This window comes from Seriola aureovittata, chromosome 14, assembly GCF_021018895.1.
Source record: "Seriola aureovittata isolate HTS-2021-v1 ecotype China chromosome 14, ASM2101889v1, whole genome shotgun sequence".
Classification (NCBI taxonomy): Eukaryota; Metazoa; Chordata; class Actinopteri; order Carangiformes; family Carangidae; genus Seriola; species Seriola aureovittata.
Genome location: NC_079377.1, coordinates 2333488 through 2349781, shown reverse-complemented (window position 1 = coordinate 2349781; position 16294 = coordinate 2333488). Strand labels below are relative to the sequence as shown.

The window sequence follows — 16294 nt, the reverse complement described above, 5'->3', positions numbered from 1 at the left end:
TCAGAGCTCTGTGGGTAACAGACCATATGCTGCAGGACTTCTCGTTCTTCTTGGCTTGAAGAAAGGTCTTAATGTGTCTGGCTGTGTGTTTGGGCTCATTGTCCTGCTGCAGGATGAACCTGGTGCTGATCAGACGCCTCACTGACGGGACTGTGAGGTGCAGAAGAATCTATATATTTAAAGTGCATGAGAGAGCTGTCCTAACTTCAGCAATGAAGACAGAAACATCTGCACACACCACATGAGAGGGAGCTGAAACTGCTGTGATAAACTGGTACAGTGCTGTCACAGAACCTTTGATTACAAGTGGTGATTGCACATTTTCTGTTTCCTTTGATGTGATGTATAAAACTGTTGTGTTTCAGAAGTGTTTATTTTGTGTTCAGCACTTTGGACTCAGAGCTTAAGGAATGTGGATTTAAAGTTCCTTATAATCTAAAGGTCTCTGTCTATGTGTTGTTTGATTATAGATCAGGTCTAGGTTCTATATTAATACTGTGAAAGTATCAAAGCCTCAGTCCACAGAGAAATGCACACAGCCTGTATTCAGACACTGAGCCTTAAAACCAGCCGTCAGGACTTCTGGAACTTTGTGATGTCACTGCTCTCAGCCATCTCACCTGGACCCACCATCCAACCTTGCAGGATTTGGTTTCTCCGAGTGAGTGAGTGTCTACCTGAAATCTGCTATATTTTTATTGGATCTCAGAAAACAGTCAGCCAATCAGAAGAGAGGCTCAGAACTTTCTCTCTTCTGATTGGCTCACTGACCTGTTCTTAGAGCTCCAGAGAGAAGCCTGAGAGAGGAGATGTAAAACTACACTGAGATGGTTTTTGGTTCTTAAAACCACAAATATATCTTCTTACGGATCAACACTTCAAATAAAACACAGAAGAAGAGGAAAATATGGAGCTTTAAAGGCTCAGATCACCCAAATTTCTTCTGGTGTCTCTCCATGCCAAATGCAGATACTTTTAGTGTTCATCCAGGATGTAAATCATGTCTCTGGAATTTCTGTTTGCAGCCAATAATATGGCAATGCATGGATTTTCCTCTGCTATCCACCGCCATCGTCCAGTCAGGGAGTGTGTTTTAGAAGGAAGCACCTAAACTGTTCTGGTTTCTTAACACACTTTATTCTGTGTTTTCGTTTTAGTTGTCACCTGTCTGTAGTGGACAATTTTCATTAAGCTGTCTCAGTGGATAAGGGGCAGAATCAGCATGTATGAACTTACTTTGGACACAGCTGTTTCAGAGTTTCTTCTAAGAAAACTGTAAGTGAAACATGTTTGACTCTTTGCCAAACACAAAGTTTAGTGTTGAAGCCATGAGTGAGTCAACCTCTGGGGTGTCGCCTGATCAGTCTCTGGCCCTGGACCTGTATCCTGGCTTCCTCTGGGCTCTGATAAGAGGAGAAAGAACATTATTTAAACTCAAGGTTTAAGAGGGGAGATGAAAAAGACCTGGCTCCACATAAGACCTTAAACCCCCTGAGGGGGGCAGCTCTGTGCCTGGAGGGGTGAAATACAGGCTGAAGGCGAATACTGACCAAAACAATACCTTCAAAGTCCTTCAGCTGACAAGAAGACAGTCTGTGTCAGTGACACAGGTCAAAGGTCAGATGTCAGCTGAACTCTGTTTGGAGTTTTAAAGGTTTAAAGGTCTGACTGCAGACAAACACACATTTACACACATGATAGACAAAATAAACAATTCAGTAGTGTCGACAGTATCAAAAATGTTGAATGTTTCCAAATGTTCAAAAGCAGTGAAAGATTTCAAATTCTTAATTTCTTATTAGTCATTCCAGCAGCTGTGACCTGTCACCTGACATCAGAGGTAGTGAGGCTGTTTTTATACATTTGCATTTATGGTAGATGGACTGAACTTATACAGAGCTTTTCTAGTCTTATCAACCATGAAAGGTGCTTTACACAACAAGCCACATTCACCCATTCACACACACGTTCATTCGGCGCTTTCTTCTACACATGCAGTGCTTTTCTACCACAAACATACACTCACACACTGATGTAACATCTGGGGAAAATTTGGGGTTCAGTATCTTGTCCAAAGTTCACTTCAACATGTGGACTAGAGGAGACAGGAATCAAACCACCGAGCTTCACACGACCCGCTCTACTTCCTGAGCACCTTTCTACCTTCATAGAAAAGCACATAACAGTTCGCTTATCATTCATCCACTCCCACACACTCTTACACACCAGGGGCCAACCATGAGGAGCAATGTGAGGTTCAGTGTTACCAACCCTACAATAGCTGTAATTAAACCTCTTCCTAAAATGCTCTTGATCCAGGTGTGTTAGCCAACTACAGACCTCCAGCCTTCCCCTCCTCTACGTCTTTGAGAAAACAGTTGTCAATCAGTCGTGTGACTTAGAACAGAACGATTGTTTATTAGAGGATTTTCAGTCTGGATCGAGATGCATGATAGCACGGAGACAAACGACCTGCTAACTGCAGTTGACGAAGGACTCGTCTCTGTGCTTGTTCCCCTCAGAAACACTCTGCCTTCCCTCTGAAAACATCAGCGTGCTTTTCATCTCTATGATCCTGTACGTGTCGGCATGCATGGAGTCCGCTGGTCACCACCGAAGGACAACCCCCCGGAGCCTTCAGCCCCGCTCATCAGCAGCAGACTCTGCATGTAGCGGCGTGGAACACGTGCAGCATTAAGTAACAAGACTCAGCAGCTCGGCCTCAGGGACACTGTCAGGGTCAAGCAGCTGTTTGGCCTCCAGGCTGCTGATAAGTTTGTCCCTTCGCTCCTTATCATGAGTCTGAGCTGATGATGCATCCAATGAGAGACTTTTAGAAATAAAATCTTGTAGAAATACTCTTGTCATTGTACGGCTGTATTGGAGTCTGAGTGTGCCATTGGAGCAATTAGTCTTCATATAAAATTATAATCCAGTGATATATGCAACATTTCAAAATAAGAGCTCTTGCTGCTCTGTAGAAAGGGCCTTGTTTCACACTTTGGTTCTTACTGTGACATTTACTCAGAAAACTGAAACTGTAAATGTTGGTAAATGTTAGCAGCAATCTCTTTGATGCATCATTTAAAATGAAAATTAAACTAGACTTAAAAAAGTAGGTACATTTGAGTCAAAGCAGCTGGTGCAACTCTGAAGCAAACCAGAAGCACGCTGACCTGAGGAGACCCAGGAAGCTGAGGCCACCCAGCAGTTCTGAAGCAGGTGGTTAAACAGGTTTGTAGTCTGGATGGTGACGCTCACTGCCAGGATCTGCTCCATCCTTGAACCCCAGGATCTGTGGACTCTGTCTGTGCAATGTACTATTTGTACTGTTTGTCCCTCACTGTCAGTATGTCCTCACTGCTGCTGACCGGGAGCCCTCCACCAGCCTCCCTGCTTCAGAGAAGCTTCAGCAACATCTGGCTGCAACAATCTGCGGCCAGTTGCACAAAACACCTTAAGTTTTCTACCTAAGTATACCACTCAAGTTTTAGTTTATCCTTAGCTGAGGGAGTTACTTTATGGTAATACAGAATCTCTTAAAAGGTTTCCTTAGTTAAGGAAAAAAGTTAAGGCATTTGCAGCTATGAAAAAGAAGTTTTCCTTGGAAACTGTTGAACTGATTTTAAGTTATTCCTTAGGTATAAGTCTAATAAGAAGAAAACCTTAAATACTAAAGTGAATGTTTTAAGTAAACGTTAAGGAGAGGACTTAAGGGTGTTTTGTGCGACTGTTTTTTATTTTAAGGAAACCTTAAATCAGAGTTTAAGGCACATCTTAACTTAAGGCAACCGGCCTCTGGCTCTCATCGGATTCACTCAATCACATTCATTCATTCCTCACACATCCTTGTGTGTGTATATTCTAGATGTGAAAGGTCATGAGTATGGTTATCATTTCATATCAACTACTTGTACCATCAAAGCTTTAAATGCAGCCGGGAGACAGCCAGACAGAGTCTCCATGAAGCTCTCTGACTCATTTCTTACAGGTGTGTATTTGATTCTGTGCCATTTTACCGCTCATGCAGTGAGACGCTGTTTGTGGCATCATGAGAAGCAAAGATGACACAGATGAATATTAAATAAATTCATTTAATACAACTGATCAAAACATTTTACATAACATAAAGAACACATGCTCCATGGCTGCTGCTTTGCAGAGCAACCCAGGCACACAGGCTCCGTGTTCGTCCAGTCCCAGCTGTACCAGCCAGCCACGTGTTATAAAGCAGAAATATGGTATTAAAGCCTCTGGAAGCTTCAGTGCTGCTCAGGCAGCGTTGGGATGGATCCTCCGGAGGTTTGGCGGCGGGTCACCATCACTTCAGCAGGTGCCTCAGCTGGTCCTGCAGGTTTTTAGAATGCTCCACACTGGAGGACAGAAACAAGCGTACACAGGAGAGGCAGTGCACGTCATTAGTGTGTGTGTTATGGCTCACAGAGGAGACAGTACTGTCAGCTCTTTCCACTAAAGCAGGGAAGTGTTTAGACTTACTTCTTCTGAATGGCCTCCTGCCTTAGTGACGGACAGACAGACAGACAGAGTAAATATTCAGTTTGAACAAAAGCCAATGAGTTTCACATGTGTAGTGATAATCAGCTGACTGATACTCACTGGTACTGTAAATGCGTGGTGATTATGGACATTTTTCTCAGACTCTGGAAGACAGAAGATAATGATGTTGAATTTCTACTGGATTAGACAAACAAGAGACGGATCAATTTACTTCTACTTGCCTGAACTGTCACAAGCGCTCAGTGAGCAGAGACTGAGGAGTATAATTTCACCTTTGTGGAACTGTTCAGGTTTGGGTTACAAATAGGAAGGTCAGCAGTTCGATTCCCAGCTCCGCCAGTCTGCTTTCGGAAATGTCCTTGAGCAAGATACTGACACAAACTGCCCCCAGTGTATCAGCAGTGTGTGACTGTGTGTATGGTACGAAAGTGCTATATGTGTAGGGAAGAGCGTGGTGTGGGTAATTGGGTGAATAGTGCACGAGTGGACAATAAGACTAGAAAAGACCATTTGCCTTAGAAACCTGGTGATTTAACTTGTGTGGTACTGTTGTCTTCCTCCTCTGCACTGAATAGTGACTCACTGCTTCACTGATGCACATTTCCATACTCACATCCTCAGAGTGCAGGATGGCGTCCTCCTGGATGACCATGTTTCTTGCTGCTTGACCAAGAAGCTGAAAGAGACATTAGTAACAATGTGGCTGCAATTAATGATTTTTTTACATTATCAATCTGACTGAATGATTTTCTTGTTTGGTTTTATCAAACAGTTCCAAACTCAAAGCTCTTCACATGAAGACCCTCTCAGTGAGAGGCTGGCACAGGAAATCTCGCGATGTTTGCTTGAAAAGCTTCAAACAAATAAAAGAATAACAGTTGAAACCAACAGTTTGACTGGAGAGCTATGAAGCACTTGTGTTAGGCAGATGCCACTCCATCTTCAGCACTGGTGTTTGGTTTGCATTACACCAACGCTAACGTTCATCTTCACTTTAATAACGTAACTAAATGTTTAATCGTTTAGCTACATTAACAGTGCAGTAACAGAATCCTGTTAGCCTGTAAGTCAACGAAAATAAACCATGAAGCTCCACTTTCAAAATTAAATCGCCACTGGAGTCTGTGCAAAGTGTGTTATCGATGCTTTTATTTTGAAGACAGCTGCTCTGGTGTTTGTTCTCTCCGTGTATCTGTCCTCGTGAGGAAGCTGTCGTGATAAAACCCACTCGTGTCGTTTTACCTCCTGACTGCGGGATCCTTTCAGAACCTGGCGGGTCAGCGCGATCACATCCCCGCTACAGGAGCCCACCTTGTCGGATAATAAACCTTTGACAGACTGGCCGAACCGCGGCTGGGACTCAGCTGACGCCATTTTCTGTTTTGGTTTAGCGACGGTGCGCGGGCAGGGTCAAAAATAAACAGCAACGAGTCCGATAAACTGGCACTAAAATATTTCGTTTCACTGCAAAACAATTTATAATTGTGTAAAACTAAAAACAACGAATCTACTTTCGGTTGTATGTCATTATCACAGGCATATAACATGTAAACAGGCAACTGTAAATTGTTAGTTTAAAGTTCCTTGTCCATAAATTTGTTTGATTCACCTCACTGATGACAGTTATAAATCATCTGTTTTACTTACGACCAGAAAACTGTCAAAGAATGAACTATGTCTATGTAAACTACACACAGTATTTTTGCAAATAATGTGATGCTCTAGAGAACAAAAGAACGACACACAACAGAACAATAATGATAGTTAAAGGTCCCATATTTTGACTTCTCTGGTGGTTTACCGCCATACTATCTTAATATTGTTCTGCATTTACTATTTTGGGCTTCTTTCTGGAACTTAGCTGACCTGATAAAAATGTAGCAGATTTCAAGTAAAACCATTACACTTAGAGAAACCAAATCCTGCAAGGTTGGACGCTGGGTCCAGGTCGGCTGTGCAGGGGCATGGCTGCGGGTAGTGACTGTTTCAGTGTTACATCACAAAGTTACAGAAGTCCTGACGGCTGGTTTTAAGGCTCAGTTTGTGAATACAGGCTGTGTGCATTTCTCTGTGGACTGAGGCTTTGATACTTTCACAGTATTTATATAAAACCTAGACCTGCTTTATAATCAAACAACACATGGACAGAGACCGTTAGACTATATGGACCTTTAACTGAACTGTACAGCAAGAACCACAGTGTAGCAAATACTCTACTACAAGTAAAATTTTTGAATTCAACAGTTCACTTGATGCTGCACTTTAAGTAAAAGTAGTAATACTGTAAAATATTATATAATACAGCAAAACATGTCATGTTGTCTGCATTACTCTTGTGCAACTGTTGGGTAGCTGAAGAAATTATATCAGTGTATCATATTTTCTGAAGTGATTATGTGCTTTCTATGAAATTTTCATAGAAAGCATTAACCACTGCTGCCAGTTAAATGTAGCTGGAGCAGAAATGTTATGTTCCAGAAAACTGAATACTCCAGTAAAGAACAAGTAGCTCAAACTTGTACTACAACACAGCAATGTAATTAGTTACTATCCACAGTGTAATGTAGATGTGTTTTGTTATGTTTTTGTTCCAAGGATTCAATAAATCATGTGTCGTCTTATCTTGTTTAAATTAGCACCGCCTTACATTATCAGAGTCAAGGCCGTGGCATTGAAGGAGCAGCATAAAAGCATTTCCCTGCAGCAGCTGAGGACCGTCCTGCACAGCTCCTCTCTGTGATGCTTGGCCTCCTGCTGAACCACGCCGCTCTGTCTGGGCCCTCTGCTGCAGATATGGCTTGGCTTCTGTGTCTGTGTGCGTTTTTGGTGGTGACTCTGGCCTTGTTAGCGGTGCAGCAGTTAAAGCTCAGAGTCTCTCTGTGTGGCCTCCAGGAGCCCCCCCGCCTCCCAGCACTACCCCTGATCGGCAGTCTGCTGAGTTTGCGAAGTCCACACCCTCCTCATGTGCTTTTCAAAGAACTGCAGAGGAAGTATGGGCAGACGTACTCTTTGATGATGGGCTCCCACACTGTCATCATCGTCAACCAGCACAAAGACGCCAAAGAAGTGCTGCTTAAGAAGGGAAAGACATTCGCAGGAAGACCCAGAACTGTGGGTATACCTCTTCTCCAATGTCTTCTTCTTCTTCTTCTCAGCAGCAGCAGTCGTCATTTATGTTTTCTCCTTTTCAATCCCTGTCCTGTGTGATGAAGGTGACCACAGACATTCTGACCAGAGATGGGAAAGACATTGCATTCGGAGACTACAGTGCGACTTGGAGGTTCCACAGGAAAATAGTCCACGGAGCTCTGTGCATGTTTGGAGAGGGCTCAGCCTCCATCGAGAAGATCAGTGAGTACACGTCACTACACTCCTCCAAAATCATTCCTCAAACTGTAAATTCTGTTTAGGCTGCTCCCTGACATGTCTTACTTGAGACTGCTTTGGTAAACAGACTTTATAAACTCTATTTATGATGAATATTGGAAGTTCTGTCTAAATCAGATTCTCAGCTGATCAGGTAATAAAGGGTCAGTTCAACCAAATTGCAGAACAGATGTTCTCTCTTCTCTCTCCATGCAGATAGTTTTAGTTTTATTTGATCAGGTTCTAAGATTTCTTTCCAAAAACCAAAGTATGAAAGTGTGACAGGAAGAACCCAACATGAGCCTGGAGCTGTGAAGCAGAAAGAGCGAGATTCCTCCACAAAGATCAGATTGAAATGTGGGAACACATGAGGAGCATATCTGGAATATCACTGTAACACTGTTTAAGGTTGTAATGCTTTCACTTGAATGTCTGACAGTTAGTCTGGTGACACCTAAAAGCTGAGCAGGCGGATGACGGTGAAAGCTTTTTTTTTTATCAGTGTTTGATTTCGGAGAAGGAGGACATGGTTATCTCCTGGAGACAGTTTGTACCAGTGTAAACTCCATCCATATCAGTTGAGTTGTTCTTATGTTGTTTTCTTTATTTATCAGAGCTCACATGCCACAAAAAGTGTTTCATTAGGTGAAGCACGTGTTGATGGTGCAGATGTCCATAAAACCCATGAAAGTCCCTCCACCTCCTTACATCCATTTGATAGCCAGTAATGGAAAGTAACTAAGTACAAATACTCAAGTACTGTCAAGTACAATTTGAAGATACTTGTACTTTACTTAAGTACTTTTATTTTCTATTACTTTATACTTCTACACCACAATGTATCAGAGACAAATATTTAACTTTTTACATGAACATTTCTTTGACAGCAGTTACAGTTTACTTTAGATTCGTTTTACAACAAAATAATGATCAGTTCATAAAATATGATGCTTTGTTATACTGTACATTAAACTGCCCAACAGTATATGAAGTCATTAAAATTACTGTTACCAGCTGCAACGTCAAAAGCATCTGTAATAATCCAGTCACATAACATCACACTGACAGGTGCACTCTTACTTTTGATGTTGAGTACATTTTGCTGCACAGACTTCTGTCCTTTGACTTGGCATTTACAGGACACTGACTTGTAATGGAGTCTTTTTACTTTGAGGTAAAGATCTGAGTACTTCTTCTACCATTGTGTATAGCATTGGAAGGAGGCTGCAGGAATAACCAGCAGAGCTCCCTCCACCGATCTAAGCAGACGCAGGAACATAGGCGATAATAAGTCCTTGATATAATTTGGAGCGAGGTTGTTTAATGCTTTGAATGTGATGTGATTAATTTTCATTAATGTCCGTGTCTCAAACGTGCTTCACTCACTGTTTTCTGACCACCCTCCTCTCAGCTCCAAGCTCATTGGTTCCTACTGAAGACATAAATCTTTGAAAACGAGAGTTCAGGCATTTCCTAAAACAACAACCAAACATGAGGAAACAGTGCATTTGGTGACGACTACCAGCAGTGGATTAACGTCACCCAGTGCAACAGTGTGGTTCACTGCTGTGTTTTAATTGTTTTTTGGCAACAATGCAGCTCTGTGTCTCAGAGGAATAAGATATCAGGATCTGACACTCGCAGTAAGAATGACTGAATATCAAGACATACTGTAAACTTGTCAGAGAGTGATGACGGTCTGTCTCTTGTGTCCTGCTCAGTCTGTGCAGAGGCCCAGTCCCTGTGCTCCATCCTGTCTGAGGCAGCGGCTGCTGGCCTCTCCCTGGATCTGTCCCCTGAGCTGACTCGGGCTGTCACCAACGTCATCTGCGCGCTCTGCTTCAACTCCTCCTACCGCCGTGGAGACCCTGAGTTTGAGGCCATGCTAAGCTACAGCCAGGGCATCGTGGACACTGTGGCAAAGGACAGCCTGGTGGACATCTTCCCCTGGTTGCAGGTAGACCACACGAACACTGAGGGGAAACTAGTAGAGCACAGTGTGAATGTGGGAAATGAGGCACTAAACAACAATCAAATCAAATCAAAATCAAGCTTTATTTATATATCACCTTTCCTACAAAGACTGCAATACAAAGTGCTTAACAGAAACATGAACAAAAAACATGGTTGAAGCAGTAAAATCATTGACAAAGGACAGAATAAACAGATAAATAAATAGGTCTCAGTGAAAGCTAAGCTAAAAACATAGGTCTTTAGATTTCTTTCCAAAGTAAGTTCCACAGGCGAGGGGCATTGTGTCATTGTGGACTAGTGAGTGCACAGCAGTGTAAAATGAAGTGTCTTGTTTCTTCACAGCAGTTTTACTGATTCCAAATGAATTTAGTTATTTGTTCATGTTGAAAAAGCACCTGTCAGCCATGGCCCACTGGTGGGCTGCGAAGGTATTGGCTGTAAAATAATTAGCAAAACGGTACAGTCAGTCTGATTGTTCACTAAAAGATGAAATCCATGGCAAAAACTGGAGTAGCGAATGGATTGGCGGTGAGCAACAGGAAGAGTTCAAATGGAAGAGTAAAGAGACAGACGGTGAATCGACAAGTGATCTCTCCCCATCAGACAGAAAAGACAAACTGAGCTTCCTGCATGTTTCCCTGCTTTCAGTTCAGTCCTGAATGTTTGATCATCATCGTTAGAATGAAACGTTTTATTTGGCCTCCATGTTGTTATGGGTTCAGATGAGCACCACCAACATTTTTGACATTTTCAAGTGGGCCATGAGGTGGAAAAGATTAGGAAGCATATTCATTTTAAAAATGTCTACAGAAAAATACAGCAGGCCATATATACGCTAATTATATACCTTATCATACTGTCTGTAAAGTAAAAACCTAATCAGTGTTTGTCCATTTGTCTGTCACAGATATTTCCCAATGCAGACCTGCGTCTTCTAAAGCAGTGTGTTTCAACCAGAGACGAACTCCTACAGAAGAAATATGATGAACATAAGGTACACTCTCCTCTTCCTGATACTACTGTAACGTCCTGTGCTGTAATCAAGGAAGCAGAGATGGTCAAGAGTCGAGGATTTAGATACTACAGCTGGCAAATGACTACTGGTTTATAATTGATCAGTGACGACGGGGCAACTGGAGACAGTGTTCTGTTAATTCAAATGACTTTGTAGTACAAGATTTTTTTCCCTCATGTAGACATAAAGCTTACATCCAACACCGGCCATCACGGTTCATAATCCAGTCAGTTAATCTGTCTCAACATACGGTTCCTCTACTGTCCCTGTGCTTGCTCCAAATCATCGTTATAGTGATACATACTGACACACTTCAGAGTTGATGTGAGTGTCTGAGTGTGTGAACCGTACACTGACATGGCCCCCCCCCCTCCCAGGCAGATTACAGCGACCACGTGCAGAGAGACCTGCTGGACGCTCTGCTGAGAGCCAAGCGCAGCGCCGAGAACAACAACACAGCAGAGGTCAGCGCGGAGTCCGTAGGGCTCAGCGAAGACCACCTCCTCATGACTGTGGGAGACATCTTCGGAGCCGGAGTGGAAACCACCACCACTGTGCTGAAGTGGGCCGTCATCTACCTCATTCATCACCCACAGGTGAGGCGGTGCACGACAGGCAGGGTGGTCTACCTTGGGTGTAAAGGGTTATGATGATTACATTCAGCGATCCAGCCACAATTTATGACTGAATAGACACCTGTGACAGACTTCTGCTGTACTCCTCTGTCTCATCACCCACAGACTTCACACTCTGTCTCGATGGTTTAATGTTCTCAGCTGCTCAGATTTAGGTTTTCAGTTTTTAGCATTTTTGACTTTACAAACATGGAGAAGTGAATCTCAAGCATAGACTGTAAATAAAGGCGACTTCGGTGCATGTCGGTTTGTGGCAAGCATACGCTCACCCACCTGTCACTCGAAGAGGCCACGCCCTCAATTCTACATAACTTTCAGCCTTAATAAAATGTAAACGGGTGAGTTATATAAACAGGTGTCATGAAGGAGGAAATTAGCTCTAGAGACCAAAACTGTTTTTGTACCAGGCTGTAAACATGTTTATTTCTGCTGTAAAGTTGGACATTTTAACATGGGAGTCTATGGGGACTGACTCAGTGTTGGAGCCAGACTCAAGCAGCCATTCAAACAAGTGCAATACTTGGTACTTCTATGTTGCCTCCATTTTTCAGCCTCAGAGGTTGATGCTTGTTCTGAAGTGCCTGAAGCTCCAGTTCCTCTGGAGTCCACTAGATGCTGCTCTGACTCTATAGAAAATCAAAGGGGAAAGTCATTTTGTGATGCTCTGAGTAGTCTTGGTTTTGTAAATAATACAAGAGATTTAAGAGATGATAAGGAGCGGTACATTTTCTGAGGGTTAACCCTAACCCTATCTCAGCCAGTCACACTCAAAGTCATGGTGTACAGAGTATCCAGACTTCAGACCAAACCTGTTGGTGTGTCACAGATGCTACATCCTCAGACATGTTCCCACAAAATGTCTGCGGTGGTTGTATCTCATGGAACTAACTGGTATAAAACTTATACAAACTATGGAGATTATATCAGAGACGTTTGTGTGTATGAAGTGTGAATTTCATACAGGGCGCCCTAAATAGCTGTATTGTTAATGTGCATACCACATAACTGAACTGTCAACATGAACCTTTGCAATGTGTGTGTGTGTGTGTGTGTGTGTGTGTGTGTGTGTGTGTGTGTGTGTGTGTGTGTGTTTAGGTGCAGAAACGTATCCAGGACGAGCTGGACAGTAAGGTGGGGGCAGGGCGGTCCCCCCAGCTCAGCGACAGAGGGAGTCTTCCCTACCTGGAGGCCACCATCAGGGAGGTGTTACGGATCCGCCCTGTGGCCCCTCTGCTCATCCCCCATGTGGCCCTCACTGACACCAGGTACACAGGATGGAGACAGTGCAGCCGTTAAATAATCGATCAGTACAGTAACAGTCACGTTGGGCTGAATACACAGGGCTGACCCATGACTCCCTATAAGCTCCTCTGTGTCTCTGTGCTGCTCTGTAGCATCGGGGACTTCACTGTGAGGAAAGGGACTCGAGTCATCATCAACATGTGGTCTCTGCACCATGACGAGAAGGAATGGAAAAACCCTGAGCTCTTTGACCCCGGTGAGAGGAAACTTCAGCACTGTGCCATGTTATCTCCTGCAAAAGGATCCACTGAGGTGTGGAGTCATTTATGGAACCAATAGGCTTTTTGAGCCAGTTGCTATTCCGGGCTGGTTTCACAGAGAGATTTCAGACTGGTCTGTGGTGTTGGGTCAGTCTTAATGTTGCTTATAAGACCGTTTCACAAAAACAAATACAGAACAACCACTCAGAGAAACCAAATCCTGAAAGGTTGGATGATGGGTCCAGGTGGGCGGGGCTTGGGGCATGGCTGAGAGCGGCGACCGCTTTGTTGTGACATCACAAAGTTCCAGAAGTCCTGACGGCTGGTTTTAAGGCTCAGTTTCTGAATACAGGCTGTGTGCATTTCTCTGTGGACTGAGGCTTTGATACTTTCACAGTATTAATATAGAACCTAGACCTGATCTATAATCAAACAACACATGGACAGAGACCTGTATACTATATGGACCTTTAAATTAGAGCACTGTTGCTTGACCCTTACACAGGGGAACTCAGAGTTCCTATATTTTTGTTTCTTAAAAATTTCAGATTTGAAGTGTTTCTCAAATGAGAGAAATCAGTTGAACTCTGCATATGAGGTTTATACTTTATCTTGTGTGTGTTGATTCAGATCCTTATCTTCATCCTCTGCAGGTCGGTTCTTGAACAGTGACGGCACGGGTCTGGTCATCCCGTCGTCCAGCTACCTGCCGTTTGGTGTGGGGGTCAGGGTGTGTCTGGGCGAGGCCTTGGCCAAGATGGAGCTCTTCCTCTTCCTGTCCTGGATCTTACAGCACTTCACCCTCTCAGTCCCACCGGGCCACACTCTGCCCAGCCTCGACGGCAAGTTTGGCGTGGTCCTCCAGCCGGCCAAGTACAAAGTGAACGCTACGCCCAGACCGGGCTGGGAGAGGAACAAGTGCCAGGAGTGTTGAGACTGTTCCCCATGGTCTCGACAGGCAGGCAGAGATCAAGCACACAGCGGTGAACTGGACATATGTTTGCACATTATTATTCCTTAACCATCAGTTCCCAACATTATGTATGAGAATACATTGTATTTAGTTCTATCTGCTGCCATAAAATACATGAAAAGGGCCAGACCAGGGCCAACAAACCAACAGCAAATAGTTCATAGATTAGGAGACACTCGTCTCTGTCCACAGACTTGTAATTCATGAATCTGCGAGCATCTTTGAGGCAAAGATTAAATCTATTGATTCTGCAGGAAAGAGTCATTTAACAGGTGTCTGTACTGAACAGCCACATTAACATATAATATACTGACATTAGTAACTCCACCATCCGTGACAGCCACGCAGGATATCTGTACCTATTTTTAGAATATATTTATAACCTTTGCCCTGTGATCAGGACGCGCTAAGCTTATATGATACACATGCTCTCGGAGAGGAATCTCATCACTACAATAGATGGAGGTGACAGAAAGTGACTCATAGATTCAACTATTTTTTTTAAGTTATTTTTTGCCTTTATTCTGACAGTTGTAATGAGAGAGAGAGACAGGAAAGTCAGGGAGAGAGAGAGAGAGGATGACATGCAATCAAGGGCCACAGGTCGGATTGGAACCTGGGCCACTGCAGTTAGGACTGAGCCTCTGTAGTATGCGCTCCACCAGGCGAGCCGCCGGGGCGCCCACATTCAGCTATTTTAAAGAAACCTGTTGGTGAAGTGTCAGGTTCTGCTTTCCTTTTTAAATAGTTTCAGTTCCTGTAACGTCAAATCGCATTTGTCCATCTCTTAACGTACTTAGAAAGCTAGATGCGTTTTTTTGCTCGTAAAGTTACAAGAAACTTTGAATGGATCCATCGTCAGTGTGTTGATGACGCTCATATTGACCTAAGATCAGCTGTGAAGATCTTTAAGTTATCACCTGACCTCTAACCACAGCTGTGCATCAATGTTCACAGTTTCAATTTAAGACTAAGGTCAGGAATCATTTATATTTCCTACAAGCATATTGACCAATAGCCCTAATAAAAACTCTGCAGTGACAGTGTTTTCTGCAAATGAAAACCGAAGTCAAGATTATTTATTTTTGTCAGTGTGGAATTCAATTCTGAATGCATGTAAATACTTATGATTACTCACCAATAATATAACATTAAAAATTGTAATGACATCACATGGGCAGTGTTTGGTGAGTTTGTGGTAACAGGAGATTTAACATGGCACTGAAATATAATGAAATATACAGATGAAATGGGGAATAGGAAATAAAAGTCTTGTCTCAAGTAAAGGTTCTTCCGGTGAGTTGAAGTAAATGCCCAATTTAAATGGTTGATCCAGCATTAACAAACACAGGCTTGTTTCTAATAAAGACTGGGTAGAAACACTGAGGAGGGTGGAATTAGCTGTACTTAGTAGTGGTGGAAGAAGTACTCACATTGCCACAATTTAAAAAATTCCATTACAAGCTAAAGTCTTGCATTCGAAATTCACTGCAGTCAAACAACAGAAAGAACAGAAATATCAATCAGTCCTCTTTCCTCAGAAAACTGCAGCCTGAGACTGATACAATATCTGTAAGACGTAAAAGGTGCAGCTAGTTTTAAACACAGTAAGATAGGCCTGCTTGATTCGGGCAAAAATCATAATCACGATTATTTTCATCAATATCGAAATCACGATTGTTTAACACAATTATACACTTACCTAAGAAACACCACACATTTATTGAACTTTTGAAAAAACTGAAAATAAAACTGATTTCAAAACAAAAAGTGTGTTGCTGTAGTTTTTCCAGTTGTACACAATATAAGTTACAGATATCTGAGTGTGGGACAGCAGAGGGCGCGATCTCACCTGACTGTATGTAGAAAGTCTCTGAGCTGGCAAACTGCTACAGATGATGCACTCCTACGTTTAGGGATAGGTATTAGGTATCATTAAGATTTTAATGGTATTTTATCCATACTGCTTATCGATCTGATTTTTTAACGGTTCTCTCATTTGTACTTTTTGTTATTTTGGAAGAGAAAAAAATGAATTAAGAACAGAATTAACATTGCTTTATTCCCTCATATGTGCTCACTTTACATTCTTGAGTGACAAACTTCAACAGTACTGAACAAATCACAATTAAAGACTGATTTTGTGATGATGGAAGTGATGGACTTTTACTTTGACAGTATTTTCACTGCGTCCTCTCTGAGAACATGTGCTTCTACAGGCTGATGAGTGTCCTGATCATAGAGCAAAGGTAATACATACATATAGACAGATACTGTGTAGCTGTCATGGAAAGGGTAGTTACTAATATCA

The 16294-nt window shown here is 42.7% G+C and overlaps 2 protein-coding genes across 2 annotated transcripts; one reads left to right on the top strand and one right to left on the bottom strand.

Moving 5' to 3' along the window:
* Window positions 1-4078: 4078 nt before the first annotated feature.
* Window positions 4079-5924, bottom strand: borcs7 (BLOC-1 related complex subunit 7). The gene is made up of 5 exons (XM_056394951.1): window positions 5761-5924; window positions 5132-5194; window positions 4618-4661; window positions 4498-4518; window positions 4079-4373 (listed from the first exon to the last, which is right to left on the bottom strand). Exons 1-5 carry the CDS (start codon window positions 5890-5892, stop codon window positions 4322-4324), a joined length of 312 nt encoding a protein of 103 aa, XP_056250926.1. The 5' UTR covers window positions 5893-5924; the 3' UTR covers window positions 4079-4321.
* Window positions 5925-7107: 1183 nt separating this feature from the next.
* On the top strand, window positions 7108-16080 carry LOC130181130 (steroid 17-alpha-hydroxylase/17,20 lyase). Its single transcript, XM_056394949.1, has 8 exons — window positions 7108-7629; window positions 7731-7869; window positions 9606-9841; window positions 10766-10852; window positions 11251-11469; window positions 12604-12773; window positions 12903-13006; window positions 13664-16080. Exons 1-8 carry the CDS (start codon window positions 7258-7260, stop codon window positions 13942-13944), a joined length of 1608 nt encoding a protein of 535 aa, XP_056250924.1. The 5' UTR covers window positions 7108-7257; the 3' UTR covers window positions 13945-16080.
* Window positions 16081-16294: the final 214 nt, after the last annotated feature.

Coding starts and splice junctions, on each gene's coding strand:
- borcs7 (XM_056394951.1), bottom strand. CDS start 5,892: ATGGCGTCAGCTGAGTCCCAGCCGCGGTTCGGCCAGTCTGTCAAAGGT. Junction 4,662..5,131: donor CCATCCTGCACTCTGAGGAT/GTGAGTATGGAA, acceptor TCTGTCTTCCAG/AGTCTGAGAAAAATGTCCAT. Junction 4,374..4,497: donor CAGGAGGCCATTCAGAAGAA/GTAAGTCTAAAC, acceptor TCTGTCCTCCAG/TGTGGAGCATTCTAAAAACC.
- LOC130181130 (XM_056394949.1), top strand. CDS start 7,258: ATGCTTGGCCTCCTGCTGAACCACGCCGCTCTGTCTGGGCCCTCTGCT. Junction 7,870..9,605: donor AGCCTCCATCGAGAAGATCA/GTGAGTACACGT, acceptor TGTCCTGCTCAG/TCTGTGCAGAGGCCCAGTCC. Junction 11,470..12,603: donor ACCTCATTCATCACCCACAG/GTGAGGCGGTGC, acceptor GTGTGTGTTTAG/GTGCAGAAACGTATCCAGGA.